The sequence below is a fragment of the Oxyura jamaicensis genome, chromosome 2 (assembly GCF_011077185.1).
Source record: "Oxyura jamaicensis isolate SHBP4307 breed ruddy duck chromosome 2, BPBGC_Ojam_1.0, whole genome shotgun sequence".
NCBI classification, from domain to species: domain Eukaryota; kingdom Metazoa; phylum Chordata; class Aves; order Anseriformes; family Anatidae; genus Oxyura; species Oxyura jamaicensis.
The window spans coordinates 104,223,659-104,243,393 of record NC_048894.1 but is presented as its reverse complement, the minus strand read 5'-3'; the positions used below and the strand labels follow the sequence as shown (position 1 = coordinate 104,243,393).

Genomic DNA, 19,735 nt, shown 5'->3' with positions numbered 1-19,735 from the left:
ATTTGTTTTCTTTTCGCTGGTCAGTTGTGGGCTTCCTGAGCCTTCATTTTGTAATGCAGTAAATTCTGCGAAAACGACTTTTATGGGGGGTTACAGTTCCTCACACTAACTGGCATCTTTCCTGTCTGTTTATTGGAAAAGGTGAAACAGGAAAGCAGAAATTTCAAAATTCGGCATCACGTGTTGACAGTTCATAAGTCTGATAAATGCAGAGCTCAGCTGTCAAACCCAACACACATTTTCTCTTGTCCTGTGCTGTATTTAGCAGCAAACATGTAGCTTGTGTGAGGAAGTAGTGGTTTTTGCTCTTGAGGTCTGGGGGGGTTTCTTTCTCATTTAAAAAAAAAAAAAAAAAAAAAGGAAAAAAAAAAAAACTTTATAAAAGCATGGCTAATTTCTGTTTCAATGGAAGTAAGGAGGCAGAATTTTGCCTGTGAGTTTTATGCAAGCAGATGCCACATGCCAGGGGTCTGTGGGCAGCGCTGCCTCTCTCCCCTCCGTTTTATACACCTTCATTAATAATGTTCAGGCCCGAGGAGGTGAAGGAAGGGCAGAAGCAAAAGAATAAAAGATGGGCGTGCTTTGGTTTTTGCGGCTGTCCGGGTCTGCCCCCCTTCAGATCGCTGCACTTGAACTTCCTCCTTCTCAGAGGCTTGCAGTGAGGAGGGAAAATGTTACGGGTGGTTGGGCAGTCAGAGAGGCAGCGGCGGAAGGGTATTTTTGGTTTCTTTGCTGGATGGGCTCTTTTTAAGATGTTTCTAGAGGGATAATAAAGGCATACACATCTCCTGTTTTCCAAACAGCAGCTAACAGGTCATGCCCAGGAGAGGACATCTTCCAAGTCCTCCCTGTAGCTCTACCAAAGGTAACTGACTGACGTCCTTTTAGCACTCACATCTCCTATTCTGCTCAATGACTTTGTCTGGTTTCCCTGTCGGGATCAAGTAGCCAGACCAGGGTTGCTGGAGGAGAACTGGAGCTGTACTATGAAAGCTTTAAATATATTTTACTCCAAACAATTGGCTGTATGTTCACATTATATTAAAAGCAAGGATTTTTAGCCTACATTAATACCATTAATGTTCTCTATTACGTACAGGTGATAAGGTTTTCCAGTTGCTGAAGGGTTTTTAATGTCAAGAGCTGCTGTGTTTTTTCTCCCAAATTTAGTTTTCAGACTTTATTTTTTCTTAAAAACCCTCAAAGCATAGCATGTATTTTTTCTTAAAAACCCTCAAAGCATAGCATGCTTGTTGTGGCTAGCTACAGATATATTTCAAACGGAGTGCCTGGTAGGAAAAAAACAAGGGAAGGAACTGGAAAGGGGAAATACCTGGGTTTAGGGGCTCTGTCTTGGTACCCTTTCTGGCTAATATAAATAGAGACAAGTTTCTGTATGCAAACAAGTTCAGAAGGATCCTAAGCATCCTAAGTCTTTATATGTTGTAGTACTGCCATCAGGGTACTATTTTCTGTGTATTACTTAACCAGATATGACTTTATATATAAATCTGACAGATTTAAGTAACCATAAATGTGTGCTACAAAAGTGTATGCTTCCTGTTTTCCTTTTTAGAGGCAAAAGAAAGAGATGCATATTTACAGATAATAAAATGTAATGTTTTTCAAAGGAATATTGATTGTTTAACTGACCGTCTGATACCCACCTCGGCAGATTGTTTTCAGTAACAGCTTTGTGGTCTGTACCCTCTACGTTTGCTTTATCTCTGGCATGAAATGATGTAACTGGTACTGGTGCAGGTAGGACTTCAGCTTGTGTTTAACCCCTTGCTGGTACTGTATTGTAAATGGGAAATTATGTTGTGCGTGCGTAATCCCATTAGGCAATATTGTTGTTCAAAACCCTTTTTTTCGCCTTTCAACAAAGCCCCTAGGTCTGCGGTGAAGTGTTTTGTGACACGTTTTTGAATGGGCCTTTTGCCCTGCTTTCAGTTCTTTATTGCAATAAGCTTTACCAGGAAACAAGAATCTCTTTCTTCTCTGCCTGTGTTTATTCAGCTTGGGGCTGTGATGCTGAATATGCAGACAGACACAGAAGTCAGATGATATAAGATGTGTTACAAGGTTAGCCATTTCACATGAAAATCTTTTAAAATCTATATTGGAATTGTTAAGTCTGCATTTAATGTCTGCAGCATCTAAATGTCTTAATTACTTTTTTTCAGAAGATGGATATTTTTTTCTGTCTGCTTTCACCCCCAAGGCTGTTCTAAAGTAAATCCTCTCTTGCATTATATTTAGTTACATCTTTTGAAAGAGGTGATTCATTTGAAACAAGTATTCCTAAGTGAGCTTTGTCATTGAAAAATGGCTTTATAAAAACAGAGCCTGATCCTGCAAACGCGTGCAGTTCCTTTCAGTCTTACTGTCACAGGTAGCTAGTTGCTCTGGCTTAGAAAGTGATTGCCTAACAGAGACTCAAAGTGAGTGATCAGTTTCGCAGATTCGTTTGAGCAACAGCCCCATCAGTTGAGGTTTCCACAGAAGTGCATCATTGGTCATGCACTGTATGCAAGTTCAATAATCATTGCTGAAATGTGTCAGATGCATGCACATCCCATTCCTGGTTTAGGAAAACAGAGGAGCAAGCAACAAATACTCTAAGCAGCAGCTTAGCATTTTTAAAAGATTTATAGTATGTTTTTTCATGAGAATTGGAAGCAACACTTCTAAAATCACATGATCCAATAAAGGATCCTCCGTCTCCTTTCCATTGATGTTGCAGAGGACCAATATTGTCAACTTCAAAGTCTTGCAGTGTATGATTGAGGCTTTTAAAGTTCCTGGACTACTGGGATGAAGGGGAGGTGCTCAGTCTAATCTCCTTGTGTTCTGTCTTCTTGATAAAGTTCCTAGTTTTTGGAATCAAAGCTTTAAAAAGCTGCAGCCTGGAAGACCTACATACCAGAAGGCAAAGTTAAGCCTCTTTAAAGATTCACAGAAATTCATGCATTTTTAATATGTTTTAGCTTTGTATTTGTTGTTTAAATGGATAATAACGGAGTCACGGGTCCCTTCCGCCTTCCACTTCCAGAGAATCAGACCAGAGCCAAGATGGTGTGTGTGTGTATGCACATGCAGAGTTCTTGTATGTATTTTTTGGACAGAGAGAGGGCTCCCCCCAAAATGCCAAATACTGCCGTGGAAGTGGTAACAACTGTCCCCATCACGATGCTGCTTTCAGTGCCTGCCTTGGGACCACTGGACATGGGAAGATGCTGAAGCGCAGATGGGCTGGGGCAGCACAGGTCCCTCGGGTACTCCCAGGAGTAGGGCTGCCTGGTGACTGCTGTGCGCTGACATCTCCCTTAAGAGCAGCCAGCGTAAAGTAGATGAAAAAAAAAAACAGAAAATGAGACAGCTTGCCCTGATGGACCAGGAATTAGTTTTTAGGAAGAGGTGTAGAGAAATGCAAGGGGACCCATGCATCCCTGTGACTTTCTAGGAGGTATCTGCTGGTGGGGACCCCTTTTATCCTCTTCCCTCTGAGATTTCTGGGCTCAGTCAGGAGGAACTTCTGATTTTTTTTTTATTTTATTTTTTTCTGCAAGGCAGACGCCTTCTGTTTTGAAAATGCTCTTTGCTTGTGGACGTGGCCGGGTGGCACTGTTGCCTGCCCCAACAAAACCAGTCGGCCGCTCTGGGGCGTGCTAAATCCCCGACAGCGTGTTCACCCGTCATGAGACGGGGTGTCACCCCCTGCCAGGCTGAGGTGTTCGAATCCAGCTGGGAGCTTTCTCAGAGCTACCTGGTTCATACGGATACGTGTTTCGTAATGCTGCTTTACATCAGGTCACATCAGGGAGCGGTGCCTGCAAGCAGCCCGCTGCCAGCTCTTGCCTGAGACTTGTCCCAGCAGCAGCCCCGCTCGGGCTGCGGTGGCTGCAGGGGGGTGGCTGCCCCTAATCCGCTCTGTGGGGCATGGAGGCAGTCGTGAAGTTTCTGACTGGGATACCTGGCTTTGTCCAACTTGATTTTTTTGGTAACAGAAATACCGGCAGCAGCAGGAGCACGCTGGAAAACAAAAAGCAGTAGTGCAAAATTGTCAGAGCAGGTAATGTTAGAATGGGACCCAGCTTTTTTTTGTCCCTTGTATTTGTGACCCTTATTTTTAAGAATTTTGTTTCAACTGTTGCAGTCTGCAAATTGAAGAAGGGTCGTGTCTCCTGCTGAATATTCATGCCTGCTTCCATCTGAAATGAGGCAGTGCCGTGGTCAGCTCTCCAGCCCCCATGTAACTGTGGGGGTTGGTGGTGGGAAGGGGCTTCTGTTACTGAATTTTCTTTCAGCTTGAGGGTTTTTTATATACATATGCCTTGTCAAATCATTTGTCTGTGAAGGAGGAGTTTAGAATAAGGGTCTTCCAGGAATCAAGCTAAATATTTAAAAAAATGAGGCTTGATTCTGTGAAAAGCTAAAGGAGCATTTTGTTATTCTCTGGGGTAGTTTACTTGTTATAAATAACAAGCACAGGGAGTGAAAGATGCCTCTGCTGAGGACTCTGCAGTCCAGGTGGAAGCTGCTTCTCCAGTTCCCCAGCAGACAGAGTGGGGACAGGGTGTGATATTTATTATAGTGAAGAAGGGCAGGGCTTTTTTGGCTGTCTTTTTCCAGGAAAGAGGAAAAGGAAGTAGGTCCTGGCTTTGCTATATGCGTAGAGGGGAGAACAAGCCTTTTGAAGCAAATAAAAGGTTGGAAATGAAATTCAGCAGTTTCCGTCTTCCTCCTGTTATCCTCTTGACTTCCCTGTCTACCCTGTTACTGGTAGGAGCTCAAAGCACTGCAGAGATTTGTGCTCAAGGCTTTTTTGTTTAATTGACTTTGGGTAGCAAGACGTGAGCCAGGAGTCTGGCTGGGGGATACGGTTTGCCCTCGTAATTTTTCTCACGTTTGCATTAAGTATGCAGCTAGAAGCAGCTTTTGTGAGGACTGCCCTGAAAAGGAAGTCTTTTGGGGTGTTGGCCTTTGTGTTGCCTGAGGAAACTCTTAGCTTTATGGCCATAAACCAGTGTCTCCTGACTGTTCACATTGGAGAATGGGACAGATTTCTCTGTTTCAGAGAATCAGTGTGCTGAGTTGCTGGGAAAACTGCAACCCTCTAGCATGAAAAGAAGCAATTTTGTTGTGAGTGAAATGATGTGCGTCCTGTTTGCCTGCAAATTAAAGTTAACGGGTTGCTCAAACAAACGTCAGGTGCTCTCCCCACTCTTTTCTTAAACGATTGTCAAATATAACCAGGAGAACTGAATCCAAAGCAGCTCCTTACAAGAGAGGTCAGAGAGCTCAGGAAATATGCTGTAATGTACTCAATAAATACATAGTTTTAGTGATGCCTTGGCACAGTTTTGCATTAATTCTTCTTCTCCTGACTGCTGTATTTTTTCTCCTCAGCACAGTCTCCTGCAAATAACTTGACAGTGCTCATGGGTCATCAGATGCACACAAATTGGTATCAGAGTGAGATTTTATGGGTACAGGGAACTGGTGCCGACGCTGGGGAGCCTCCGTGTGCCCTCCGGCACAGTATGGGGCCATGCTGAGCATCCCTTGGGAGGGCAGCCTAGTGCAGAGCAGTGCCTGCATCCCTCTTTCCCCCACTCTCACCCCTCCACTAAGGGACTAGGTGTTTTCTACGGAGACACGGTGCCACCTACACCCCTTACACATGAAGGGGCTTTGCATTCAGTGCCACACCATGGGCGGGAGGAGACCCCTCTAAGTGTTTGTACCATTTTGCAAAATACCTTGACGTTCTTGTCTCCTTTTCTGTCCTCCACTAATATGCCTATGGGTTGTGGCAGAAAACCTTCTGCTCCTCCCATGGCTGCAGTCTGCAACTGGCTGCTGGAAGAGATTCTGGATCATAAAATTCAGGGGCAGTAGAGGATGGAGAGCAGTATGGCCACACTCTGTATGTCATCTCAAATACCTAGCAGAGCTTCTTTAATAGGAGAGGTTTCTTCGCTGCTGTTCTTGTGTTAGTGGGACGCAAGCCTAAAAGCAAAAAATTAGATAAGTGAATATTAATGGAATCTGTCATTAATTATAGCTAGAGAATGCTCTGGAGAATTCATTTCATTTTCAGTGGATTTAAATGTAACTTTGCTTGTGCAATCCTGTTAAACGTTGCAGTATGTCACTAAGAAAGCTCATTATATTTGCTATATAAAGATTATGACTTTGGGGGGGATTAAAGTTTTAGTGGTGCTTGCCATCTTTCTTGTGGCCCTAACAGGGAACTGTTACATGTGACGAAGAGGGAGGAAGCTGTGTGTAAGCCCCATTTTCCATCTGCCTGGAAATGGAACCATCAATTCTGTTGAACCAAACCCGTGGAAACTCTGAACTTTTTTTTTTTTTTTCAGAAAGCAAGGTTCTTCAGAAAGGTGGTGTGTTCAAACTATGGGAAACATTCCTTTTTGAGGCTTTCGTATTGTATACACAGATAAATACATATATGTGTCTCTTTATATATAAAAAGAAAACAATTCCAAAGTAAAATGTTGACTTCAGGCAAATCAAAATGTTCTGGTCCCCTCAAAATCTGAGATTTAATGATTTTGCTGAAAATAGGAGCTGAAATGAAAACAGCAATGTTTTTATTGTCATTTAGTCACAACCCTGCACCCCAAAACTAGCAGGGACCTCTGCTCCCTGTTCATGATGTAGTCCATGCACATTATTGCTGGAGCTGCTTGGCATTTTCAGCCTGAAGATTTTGCCCTTCCGGCTATGTTGTGAATTTATTTATTATTATTATTATTTTTGCTGTTATGAACCTAAGCCTGTCCCTTTGGCCTGCTCATTTCTGTTAGCAAAAGTCTGAGCTCGGTGTAAGTTAAAGCAGGTTTGACTTCGCTCACAGCGCTTGTGCAGTGGCGTATAGCCGAGGGGGTTAATGTTCAGACAGTGCTTTGCAATGTATTTTGTTCACACCGTGCAGCACTTACTTCAACAAGTCATTTGCTGACCTCAGTTAAAGTGGTGTGTGCAGACTGATAGCTCTAATTGGACACAAGACACCTGGTATATCAGTGATTAAAAATAACAGACATAATAAGAAACATTATGACTAGTTAGTGTACAACTGCCTTGAAACCACTGCATAATGATGGTGCATTTGCCATCAGATTAGGTCACGAAGCAGCTTTACTGCAGCTTGGAAAACTAGGAGCAAAAATAGTCCTGTGATTAAAACTTCAGCTTCTGAAAGCTCTTCAGAGAAGAAAGATGTGCAAATGCAGATGTATGGGAGAAATTAAGCAGTCTGGATATGCACAGTTCTTGAATTTAAAGAGAATAATTGATTGAGCCACTGTGCTAGCTCATTTCTCACAGCCACCCTGTCTCAACAAAATTAAATGAAACACCAGAATGATCTCAGAATAAGTTGCCTAAAATAATCCATAATCGGTCAATGCATTAACACGGTGAATTTAGTAGTTTCTATGGATATGTGGTTGTTCTGCATGTGCATAGCCTACAGTTGCAGTTGTCGTGGTTTAGATTTATGAATTTCTCCCACGTTTTAAAAATATTCCATACCCTTTATCACACATTTATCAGCAGTAAAATAATTTCTCTCTGAAGCAATGTTTGCTTTCTGATCAGCCCTTCCATCAGGACTTGGTTTCCTCCACAGCCCTCAGCTGCAGCAGCCAGATTCCATCACGCACAGGGCATCCTGCAAGTCCCTCGTGTGCTGCCAGGCAGTTTATAAACACCAGAGGAAAATGGGCATTTGAACTGATAAAGAAAAATAATTAAGTTCTCATTCTGCTGTTGTTATGTTGTTTTCTTTCCGCTGCATCAAGCAGAAAACACCGACTATGTTGCAGCTGTGCAGTCGGGTACCTGAAGACTGAAATCTGGGCAGTATTGTCCAAAGGCTTCTTTGCTGTCTGTACCTGTTAGGTACCAGGCTAGCTCCGTTAGCTTGGCCACAGACAAGGAATTTGCTCCGTCGTGGAGAAGAACAAGGAGCAGAGAATTACGGGAGAACATTAAACTGACTAATGAGACAAACAAGCGGTGTGAAATGCAACACGCCCCAGCTCTGAGGCTAGCACGAGCTGTACGCCTGTTCAGAAAATTGCTGTGGGCTTGACTGGAAAGCAACAGAAATACTCCTGGCAGCAAACACAGTCCTGGCTAGTCGGGGCAGTTAAATTCCCTTGCCTGTTTATCAGTGTGCTCAAGCTGAAAGGCTGATACAAAGTGCTTCCTGCTCAGCATGATAAATAGAACTTTGCATGATAATTATGTTTACAGCAGGACAGATGTACTAATAACATGTCCCCTAAAGACTTCAAATGAGCTATAAAAGAACCAAATCTCGGCTGAAAATGCTGGCAGCAGTAGTATTAATTGTGTAAGTTACATCTGATAATTGTCTTGTTTCATTTGAATGAGGCAGTCAGCTATTAATGGCTCGTGCTCTGTAGTACTGAAACAGCCGACTGCGCAGAATTTGTCAGGCTGGGTAATATAGTTACATATTAGCAATGCATCCTAATGGACATACTCTAGCGGATAGGGAAGGGAAGAAGTGTTGCAGTTGATTTCTAATGCTGTTTCATCTTCTATATCAAAATACTTATGTGCCTTCAGGAAGAGAACTTATTTTTGTTATCTACAAATTGTTTGATGTAAGACAATGCCTGAAGTAAAAAAAAAAACAGGCTCTTTGTGGTTATTGAGGACTGAAATGAGGAATGATTAATTAGCTGTCTTGTTCCACTTACCTCTTCCACACTGGTGATATGAATGAAAATCTTGCCCTTGTTTTTACGTATATTAAAGATCCCCCTGTTCTGCAGATCTATTACAGAGCAAGTGCACATATAGAGATAGACATATATATAATTTAAAACTGACCTAAAAAATTTAGAGTAAGTTATCAAGCCTAATTTTTAGAATAGCGGTAAATGAACTCCAAACCTGTGTTCCTACTAGATGTTGTTCCAGGATTACAGTTAAATAAAGATCTTGTAGGTAACTAACCAAATTTAAATCCCTGCTGGTCCAAATTGAATTACTTTTTGTGACATCCTAATTCATTTGCATTCCCAAAGCGTGTTTTGTTTCATCTGTGGAAAGCTGAGCCTGCAGATAGTATCCCAGAGGAGTACACTTCTAGCAGTCCTAACCCACATCCTTCCTCTGGCTGATTAATCTGTAAATCCTTCAAAATTTCTCTGCCGTGCTTTTACAGCAGAGCATCCCTGAGTAAAGCATGTGAGCGGAATCCTGAAATGGGCTCCCTTAGCATGAGAAGGGCTCTTTGTGTGTTTCATTAGGCAATACTTTGGGGTTTTTATGAGGAAACAGGCGGCTGACTTTCTAAAGAGCGCAAGACGTGGTCGTTGGTTAGCAAAAGAGAGCTGACGGCCTGGAAAAATGCCTGGAGATGCTCTGTAAAAATTGTCCTTGGTTCCTTGTAACCTTTCATCAACTTAATTCATTGCTAATGAGCTGCGAATTCATTGCAATTCATTGCAGAGCTTTAAAATTGCCGCTGAGTCTGATGACAAAGGGCTTTGTTTTATGTTATCAAGAAACCCCCTCAAAATGATTGAGGACTAGGCAGTAGCACCACCTCTGGAAGAAGCCTTGGCCCCCATGTTGCTGAAGGGTGCCCGTGAAAGTACAAAGGGTTGGAGAGGAGAAAGGAAGGAGGAGACCGGACATGCAGAAAATCTTTCTCAGCTTCCTGCCGTGTAGGCTTTATCCTTACTCCTGCTCACACTAGGGAAATGGCTGTGTGATGGATTTGTTCCCAATCTGGTTGGTTTCCAGGCCTGGTGCTTCTGGCTGAGCTTCCCAGGTGTTTGGAGACCGGCACCTCCAGCAGCACATGGCTGCCACCCCTGCCTCGCCTGAGCCTCTGAAGGGGAGGAAGGAGATCTTCTGACAAACTGCCCCTCTGGAAAATACCCTGACGTTTTTGGACTTTCCCCCCTCCCTCCTCTGGAGGATAGGCACAGGTTGTAAACATTCACCAAGTATCTGCCGCTTCTCCTTGATGTTAGCAATTTGTTTGAATTCTGAGAGCTGGATAACCCTGATCCTCCGCGCTTCCTGTAAGGTTAGGGTGTGAGCCCGGTCTCAATTTATCTCTGTCAGAAGACAGGTTGCAACTATACTATTAATGAGTGCTTTGCCTGTTTGTTTTTACTATGTGTTGTGGGTCAGATCAGGTCGAAGGCTCAAGAAACACCTGAAGCAGGTCGCTGTGACTTTAGCAATAGCTCTCCCAACCTCTTACCTTCTTTATGGCGTAATATGAATGCAACGTATCTTTAGGGTGAGGTGAAGGGAGGCTGAACATGTGGGGAATCACCCCCGGGGTGGTTTGGTGCAGCCATCGGTGTGCTTTGAAGAGATTTGCCTGCCCTTGTGTCTGCAGGTCGTCAGTACCCGAGCTGCTGCCTCTGCTGCTTCGGCTCGGGCCTGGCCGTAGGTGGAGGTGGTGAACATGGTGCTTCAGGGGTGAAACAGCACAGGGGAACTCACCGAGCACACAGACATGAAATCTGGGTCTTGTGCCCCTTTCTAGTAGTGCCGGTCAGCCCCATTTGAGGTGCTTTTCCTTGCTCTGATAATATAAAGTATCAGTAGGCCCCATCTAGCAGAGTGCCCAGTCTCCTGGGCTGGAGGTCTCAGAGCAGCTTCCAGCCGTGTCTGCCCAGTCAGTGGAAGTTTCAGCAAGATGACTGCCGGGTGTTCTTGGCTGTTAAAATGGGAGGGGAGGCTTCTGGGCAAAATTCCCTAAATATTTGATGTTACTGTACCACCACCCTTTATCAGCAGGTAAATAATAAAGCTACATGACCAAATGTTACCAGCATTGTGAGGATCCCCTTAATACGTGCTTGCTGGAAGGAAGAAGTGGGGGTTCCTCACAGAGCTCAGATCTCTTATATTAAGTCACCCCCTTACCATGGTTAGTAAGAAAGATGTTAGGTGAGATGTACAGTCACCTTCAGTTCGTAGATGGTCTTTCACCGTGCAGCTCCTAAGAACTAAGTGTTCTGAACGGAGTAAACAGGCTTCCAAAAACATTTTAATTTTTAATAGAGGCATGTACCAGGGGAGAGAAACCTCAGGCTGGGAATGTGCCAATTACAGTACACTACGCTGAGCAGGAGACCTCAGCAGGGGGAGAAGAAAATGATCTAATCTTCTGATTGTGCTTCCGTCTATCAACCCAGGAAAATACTGCGCCTAGTCACAGTGGCAGCGACAGAGAAGAGGAGGCAATTTGCTCTTCCCAGGGCAGCCACACTGGTTGGCTCCAGGCCCTGTCATGACCAAGAAGAGCAGGAGAGAACTGAATTCCCTCTTGCAAGCCCCAGGCTCAAGCTCACAGATGTGTCAGAGCGGTTATACTTAACAATAAGGATCTTCCATTGCCTTCGTAATGGATCTTATTTTATCATTTTTGAAACTGGCCTCTGTTACTGAAGATATGTTTTTAAGTAAATACATGATTTTGTACCGAAATGCCTTTGGCATTAAAACTGACCTCATGGACTAGCAGGAAAGAGCATTAATCTCAGTTGATGTGTTAATATTTAAAATTATGGCACTGATCTGTCTTGCAGTACCTCACATTACCACAGATATCCAAAAGTATACCCAGTGTTGGATATCTAAGATACCTAATACTGGATGTCTCTAAACTGTATGAATTAATTGGCTTGGGCTTTAGCATACATGGCCAAGGAGAGGAGGGCATGACCAGTGTTTGCTTCTGGGTATGTAGTAGGATGGTGAAAAAAGCGCCCGATCCTGAGGGAATTCGTGGCAAATGTACCCAGAACTAAATCCAGAGTATGCACCAGTAAACCGCCTATTGTCACTGCCTGTGCCAGGGCTCATATCTCATCCACAAAATACCTCAAGTTAGCTTTCACTTGTTCAGTTTGATCATTATGTGCTGCTCACATAGGGAACTTCTGTTTTCTCTGTCAGAAGAATCTTATCCAGGCAGTTCATAATGTCCAAGGTGCATTTTTAGAGTTTTAGAGAGAAGATTTATTAGTCCCTGTTCACATCTTTTCTAAATCTAACGTTAATTTGCAAACTATATTCTCCCAGATAGTGTGCACATCTGGAGGCATGGTTATAATTTAGAACTGTAGGTAATCCAAGAGATACCATGAATGAAACAAGGGAAAACAAACAGGAGAAGGCAACAGTCTTAATTGTATAGTAATGTATGCAGGCGAGAATTAAAGGTGTTTTTCAGATGTGTATAAGTGTTTCCACATGTTACGGCATCACTTATCTATAGCCTTGATTTCTCAGTGCATAGTTACAACAATTGATTGCTCTAAAATGCAACATTATTGGATTTTGGTAATTTAAAAGCTGATTTTGGAGTGTAGCTTATTCAACTAGTGTCCTGAATTTTAGGGTTGATTCATTATTCTCTTAGGATTAGGTATCCTTCAGATCAGGCTTTTAAGGAGCAACATTCCTTGTGGACAGACATAAATATTCATCATTATACAAAGCACAGAGTTCGTCAGGCAGAAATTATACGTGAAGAACCTGTTAGATCTTTGACAAGGTAGATCTTCTCTGTTGATCAAAGACTGGGTTTTGATCTGGTCTGGGTTTTACTGTAGAAAAAGGACATAAAGATGACGAATTTGTATGTTCTTTACAGTGCTACAGTATTTGCTCTGGCAAGCACCCTTGTTTTCAGAGGACAGACAATTAATCTCGTTGTTTGCTCCTTTGCTAATTCTGAGTGTCTTTAATTAAGCTGCTGCCTGATGATGTCTTGCCATGATAATATGTGTTAGGTTATGAGGTAATGACTGTTCTGAAAAATGTAGCTGTGGCAGCGTTCTGGCATATTCAACGTAAATCACTGCTCACAAGCCTTCTGAAAGCTATCACGTTGCTGCAGAGTCAGGAAAGTGAAGACTGAATCTGTAAATCACTGGTTACATATAATAGGGGATGTAGATTTTAGGCGCTTCAGGAACATCGAGAGATCTGCTGTCTTTAAATGAATCTTAGTGAATTGCAGCTGGAGCTCCTCATTATAGCTTGGGTATAGCTGATAGTAGGAGGACAGGGTGCAGAGGCAGCTGCTACAGCGAGAAGATGGTAGTTTTCAAACAGGATCTGTCTTCAGTGAATTGGGAACCCAGCTGGGGAAGGTAAAAAGAAAAGGGGCCCCAGATTCAACAGCGCTTGGTGATTGCTCTTCCATTGACTAGACTAAACCCTGTTTTTTTCCTTCATCAGAGATTTCTTATCACTGCCTAATGTTGAATACATTTCCTCCCAGAATCATGCCTTCTAGCAAGGCTAAGGATTAATATCTTGAGTGGAATTGTGCAAGTTGGCTGCAAACAACCACATCTCCCATTTTTCTATACACGTTGTCATACACACAGTGCAGATGCTTTGTCTATGAACGGTTTGCGTCTCAGCAATTCTAATGCACGTCCCCTGTCTCTTCACAGTGCTGCTACTCCTGATTTTGTATTTCTTATAGACAGATCCAGATGGTGCTTCTGGGACATTGGGACAGAGTCATGCTAGAATTTTGTGATCTCTTTGAGGGAATATGTACATAAAACTACATTATAAGTTGCCAACAATATGTTACGCTGCATTGACACGCCATGAAAAGTCAGTAGGATACTTTAGTCTTGTCATATTGTTTTCCTTCATTCTTACCTCTTTCTTTTTGTACTCTGTATTTTACACTAGTATAAATATTTGTAAAAAGAAATAATGTAAAAATAATAACCCTACCTTCAGGACAGCAAGGTGGGTATTTCTTACACACAGAAGTTATATGTGGACAGATCAGCAGGCAGCAGTTTGCGTGCCGTGTGTTTTGAAGCTTCTGCCTCGTGTAAAGTGAGGACGAATCTTGGAGAAGGATTTGGATGGCAGTATAGGTAGGATACAAAGCTCAGGGAGAAGTTTGGGAGCATCTGGTTTGGGAGCAGTCTGGCATGTTAATGCGATAGCTTTCCCTTCATCCCCGTTTTCTGCCTATCTTCCTGCTTATACCCAAAGGGTTGATGCAGACCAAGGAAGCATTTTGGCATGACATTAATAACCCAATTATCCTTAGCCTACGGTTTGAAAGCCTCTCCTTGCGGCATGTATCCTGATAGGAACAGGTTGCTGGGGCTCCTGCTAGCTCAAGGATTCTGTGCCAGATACAGACCGCAAAAGGCTGCGGTCTCAAACCAGGTTTACATCATGCATGGGCGTAGGTGACAACTAAATACAGTTCCCTTGGTATATATTCTGTATGTTTGTGTTTAGATTGGGCTGCTGAATTAACCGAATGCCCCATTTTCAGCATACGCCAACTCTCTCTGTGGATAGCCTTGCCAACACACTAAGCAATTAAAAACTTCTAAATGGAGTTCGATGTTTTTTACAGAGCAAGGCTTTGCTTCGTAATTATGATAGCACATAATTAAATACTGCTTTATGTCAGTTTGGGTAGCTCCACAAAACTCTTAGTAATTTTTAACAGCCTCAGGGTTTGTTTTTGCTGTGTTTGTCTTCCTGTGCGATATTGGCAAAAGGCTGGAAGAAAATGAGCTGGGGCACAGGGATCCCAGTGAGAACTTCAGTCTGAGGGCAAGAGCGACTCATTAGCAGGTCCTTCATCCGGGTTAATAGCGGGTCATGAAGTTAGGGGTTATGAGTGAAGGGCGATTCACACGCAGCTGATGTCTCGTATAATATTTCAGAGGAATGCATTAATTGCTGGCAGCTCAGCCCGGGGGTGTGGGCAGCAGCGCGTAGCCGGCAGGCTGATGGGGAAATTGAATTGGAAAGAGGTGGTTTCTTGCCTTTGCTGCAGTGACAGGTGCCAGAGGCCTTCAAAAGCTGCTTGGACATGGTCCTGGGCAAGCAACTCTGCTTGAGCAGGGTGGGACCAGGTGCCCTCAGGATGTCTCTTCCAGCCTCAATCCTTCTGTGATTGCCAGAGAACAGTATCTGGACGTGCTCCTTAGCCAGAGCCCAGTGTGGCTTGAACGATGGGAGCGCCTGGAAGCCTGACCTTAGATCTCGCTGAGGTCACACCTGCTTTCCTCCTTCTCTTCATCCTTTTTGGTGTGGGAGGAAGCAATGTGAAGCACAGTGAAGAACAGTGGTGGGGTGTGCTGTTCCCATGGAGGTGGGGTCAAGACACTGCCCTGCCTGGCTTGACCCCTGTGGGAGCTGCATGTCCAGAGCACGGCTTGGTACCTCCCCAGGGAGTGCTTGCAAAGGATTGCAGTAGGTTGGCTTTTGGGCAGCAGCTTACACGGGCAACTTGCTAACAATGAACTGCTACAGACCTAGCTCAGGTCCTTCAAGAGCTCTGAGTCACAAATTCTGGATGAATTGCAGTGGGGCTGGCATAAGACCCACTTCCTTGGTGCTTCGGTAAAAGTCTTGAGAAAATCCATTTGTCCCAGACGAATTGGAGACGCGTGTCCTGATGGCTGGTTATGTTCTGCACGCAGAACTACCTGCTCTGCTGTCTTCAGCTGCTGTAGGTTTATAACCTTAGCAAGAGCAAGGGGGATGCACACCCACAACTTTCTCAGAAATTAAGCATACTTAAAATGCAGCTCTTTCTTCCTGGTTTCCTAGCTGCGCTAGAAAGTCATTACACATGGATTTAGTTTTCCTTATCTCTTGGATTATCATCTGCTGTCTTCCTTCCTTCCTGGATGAATTTATCCAGTGTTCTGATTGCAGCTCCATTTTTTATCACCTCCTGTCTTAAGGGGCTTATGGTTTTGTAGGCTTAATGTTATTGAGCTGAGTATTTTGTAGCAATTGACAATGAAAATAATTTTCCACAGATTGACAGGTTGGTTACAGTGAATCTTTTTGCAGAATACTTAACTTGGCTATTTACTCTTTTCGTCGCAGACTTTTATTTTGTTTTTCCTTTGTATTCATTTTCTAATTGAGCCACACATTAATCTGACTTAGGAGAGGAGAAACAGACAACATTTAAGTCTTAAGAAACTTCCACAGAGATACAGACATCTGGTCAAAGATAAATCCGGTATGCAAACAGGGTCATGAATATCTTAGAAAATAGCCATTTAAAATACCAACACATCAAATATTGCTTTAGTCTTTTTCTTTGGCTTTGGTTCGGAATTTGATTTTAGCATATTAGTAATTTCTGGGCTCGTCTAACAGTTGCACGAGGAACAGGGAGGAAATGTGAGGAAGAAATGTTTTCGATGAATGTTTAAGGGAAAGTGGTATTATGTGATTTTTAAAGAAAACAGACAAACAAACAGCAAGCTGCATGAGACTGCAACCAGCAGTGTCCTACGGGTGTTGATCCTGAGAACTGTTGAGGTGATCACCTTGCCAGAGCACATAATGCCTGCCATTTTTTTTGTGTGCATGAGGGTGAGGGGAGAGAGGGGCTTGGTATACCTAGGAAGTGGTAATTAAACTAGGAGTAAATTTTTTGAGGCTTTTCTTGGACTGGGAGAAATTAACATTTTTACTAAAGCATCTCTTTTTTTTTGGTGTGTTAACTGGCTAAGATTTCCTCAATGTAAGTTTTAAAACGTTCTTGTATTCAAAACTCATCTGCCTGAAGGCTTATCCCAAAGCATGAGTCCTGTACGAGTTGCGCAGGGCTGGTTTGTTTGGGGCTCTTACTTAAGAACAGAAGGATTTTCCCCTAGTTGTTATCGAAATAGGACAATTTTAGTGTGAAATAGGTATTGGTGCAGCTTTACATCAAAATGTTGGTGATCTGTGATCTAAAGCAGTTTGGGTTATTTCAGTGCAAGTCTTTGCATACACCAGCTGCTAAGCAGGTTAATCAATTTTTGAGAAATCACCCTTTAAAAGGTTGTACAGACAAGCCCTGAGCTCTTGCCTGCAGAAATAAATGGGATAAAATAATAATTTAAATATTAAACACAAGTTTTCTTCGTTCGTGTGTGGCACAGGATGTGAGTTAGCTCACAGCAGGTAAGTTCATTAGTTGGCATTTCTGGTGTAACATCCAGCTGTGGACGGCTTACAAACGCTGGTATTTAGGTCATCTTAATTAGGCCTCCAAGTAAAGATTTAAAAGTGGAATAATTGCACGTACTTCATTGCTGCTGAGCTTCTTCAGTGAAAGGAGGCAGTTCAGAGCAAAGTTCCCGGGCAGCATGAAATGGTTTAAGCAGAGGCACAGCAAATCCTCAGCAGCGCTCCTGTGCCTGTGCCAGGAGCCGAGCTGATGAAAACCAACAACTCTGGGGAGAGGTGGAAGATGTGGCGGTGTGCGCCTGGGTTTGATGCTGTGCTGGATATCCCTGCTCCCACTACTGCAGTGTATGTCCTTGTAGGCTTCTGTGTGACCCACACTTAATTTCTGGCATCGCAAGCTGCCCCGAAGTTGATGAAGTGAGTGGCATTCATTTCTGCCAGCCAGCTAACGCATCTGCCGTAATAACAGATGCAAATGTAGGGTGTGCAGTCTGCAAACCCATCCCCGCTAAGCGATTGGCGGTGAAGATGAGGATGGGGCATATCTTTGGGTAAGGGAAGGCTTGGAGGAGGGCTGTGGTGGCTGGAGTGTGCACCTTGTGTTGTTAGGTAAAGTAAGGCATCTAACAGCAGATGGGGGAAATACTGTGTTTCCAGTTTGATAAACATAATAGGAAGAAGGCGGCTAAACAGAATAGGAAGAAGATTGCACCACTGTTTATCTTTTTGACTAACAAGCATACTAAATTTTAGTATGCTTTTGGCATATCTAATGCTACAGGATGGGAGGGTGCCGTCATTGTGTTGTTAACCAAGTGTGTTATTAACCTGATAGCCTATAAAGAGGTATTAAAAAGCAGCAGCTACCATTTGCTACATCAGTGGTGCTGGGGGCTGAAACGTCCAACTGCTGTTTGTGGATCGGTGCAGTTGAAAATAGAGGGGGAACTCCTCCTCACCCGAATTTCTCTCCAGAAGAGCTTCTCTGTGTCCTCTGACTCTGGATGGAGCAGAGGGAGCACCCGGGGGCACAGGAGACAGATGTTCATTGTCTTCTTACTTGTCAGCAAGTTCAGCACACCCTAAAATTCAGACTTCTGTATATTTTCTTAGCAGTTTGAAGGCATATCCTGTCTTGTACCAGGTCTTCTAAAATTCTAGGTTAGACAAAGCCCAAGGGGATTTAGGTTTACATATTTTCCTAATAGGATTATGCTTGACACTTAGTTGTTCTGTAAATTGTTCAATTTATTTTTAATGATTTGCTGAATACTTGAAAAGCTGCATATACATTCAAAGCATCCTGAAATATGTTGTCTGGGGGTTAGCAATAGAAACCTGGTGTTTGACCTAGTAGTAAACTAAATCACTGAACCTCGGGGTTATTTTGAACCGAAAACATTTTGGTAATCTGATTTCCAGCATGGCTGCAGGAGCAGTTGAAGCAGAGCAACTGCAGGGGCTAGCAAATTGCAAGAAGGATTAAAAACTGCTTACGCTGGCATCAGTAAAAACAATTTATTCTGAAAATACAGCACAGAATTAAGTAGTGAGCACCCTTCCAAACACAGGGCTTGCAAGTGGGTTGCATCGTGCACATTGTTCCTAATTTATGGGGGCTTGGGGGGACCTGGGTGCAGCTCCTAGTTTGCTGCTGCTGTTGGGTGCTGGGAGGTGTGCAGCAGCTGCTTCAGCAAGCCTGTGCTGGGGCTTCTTCCTTGCCCACCAGGACAATCAGAAAACTGGAAGTGATAAGATTTCCTTTACAACTTCATTTCAGCGACAGTGGGGAGGGGTCAGACTCAACCATAGAAAATTGGTTTGAAACCCAAATAAACTGCTCGGTGCTTCTCAGAGGGATGAGCAGAGCTCCTCTTCACACAGCTGTTCTGTATCCTAACACCTAACAGGTGATGAGATAGTAAAAGTTGGACATGGCTGAGAAGTGTGTGGCATTTTTTTGGTAAAAAGGGCAGGGAGGAATGGACAAAATTGTGTTCCCTGTAGCCGTGTGGATAGCAGTCAGTCTCCGTGGAGCTATGTCTGCATTATTTTGTCAAAGACCTGTACTTAAGATATCGCAAGCACAGCAAGTGAGGGACTGCTGGCAGGTGGGTGTTAAACCCTTAAAGAAAGGAAAACATGAAAGCCCAAACTAAGGAGAAGGAACTGCTGGTAATGTGGAGTTTGGATTGCTGTTTTGATACAGGAGTTTGGTTCTGATTGGAATCAAATACATTTAATAAAATAAACAGAAAAGAAGAAAATGAAACTTGGTTAATAACCCAAACGTATGGCACAGATAGAAAACTGTGGTTTCTGAACCTTTCTAGATAGCAGTTCCAAGTACTTCGTTATGCACTCTAACCAGTGGCAATGTTTTGTGTTTTTTCTCTGCAGACGTCGGCTGATCTCCCAGCGATCTTCTCTGGAGACTTTGGAGGACATTGAGGAAAATGCCCCACTAAGGAGGTGATTTTATTTGCTCCCTGTCTGGTTATTTGTCTGTAAGGCACATACATGGACAGGCTTGCTGTGCCTGCACACGCTGAGAAGTAGCTGAATGTGCACGTTAAGATGTTCTTCACGTTGGTAAAGGTTTTAAAATCTCACACACCCTGTAAGGTGGTAGGTGATGGGAATTACACGGCTCCTGGCTTTAGGTTACTAACTGGAAAGCCAGTATTTAAATTTGATGAATAGAAAAGCCTTG

The 19,735-nt window shown here is 43.3% G+C and overlaps 1 protein-coding gene across 1 annotated transcript in view; it reads left to right on the top strand.

Annotated features, from left to right (window-relative positions):
- Window positions 1–19,735, top strand: part of CABLES1 (Cdk5 and Abl enzyme substrate 1) — a 67,246-nt gene that overhangs the window by 11,439 nt on the left and 36,072 nt on the right. Inside the window, exon 3 of the mRNA XM_035317208.1 lies at window positions 19,423–19,494. Coding sequence (XP_035173099.1) covers window positions 19,423–19,494 — 72 coding nt within the window. The remainder of the gene's footprint in view (window positions 1–19,422; window positions 19,495–19,735) is intronic.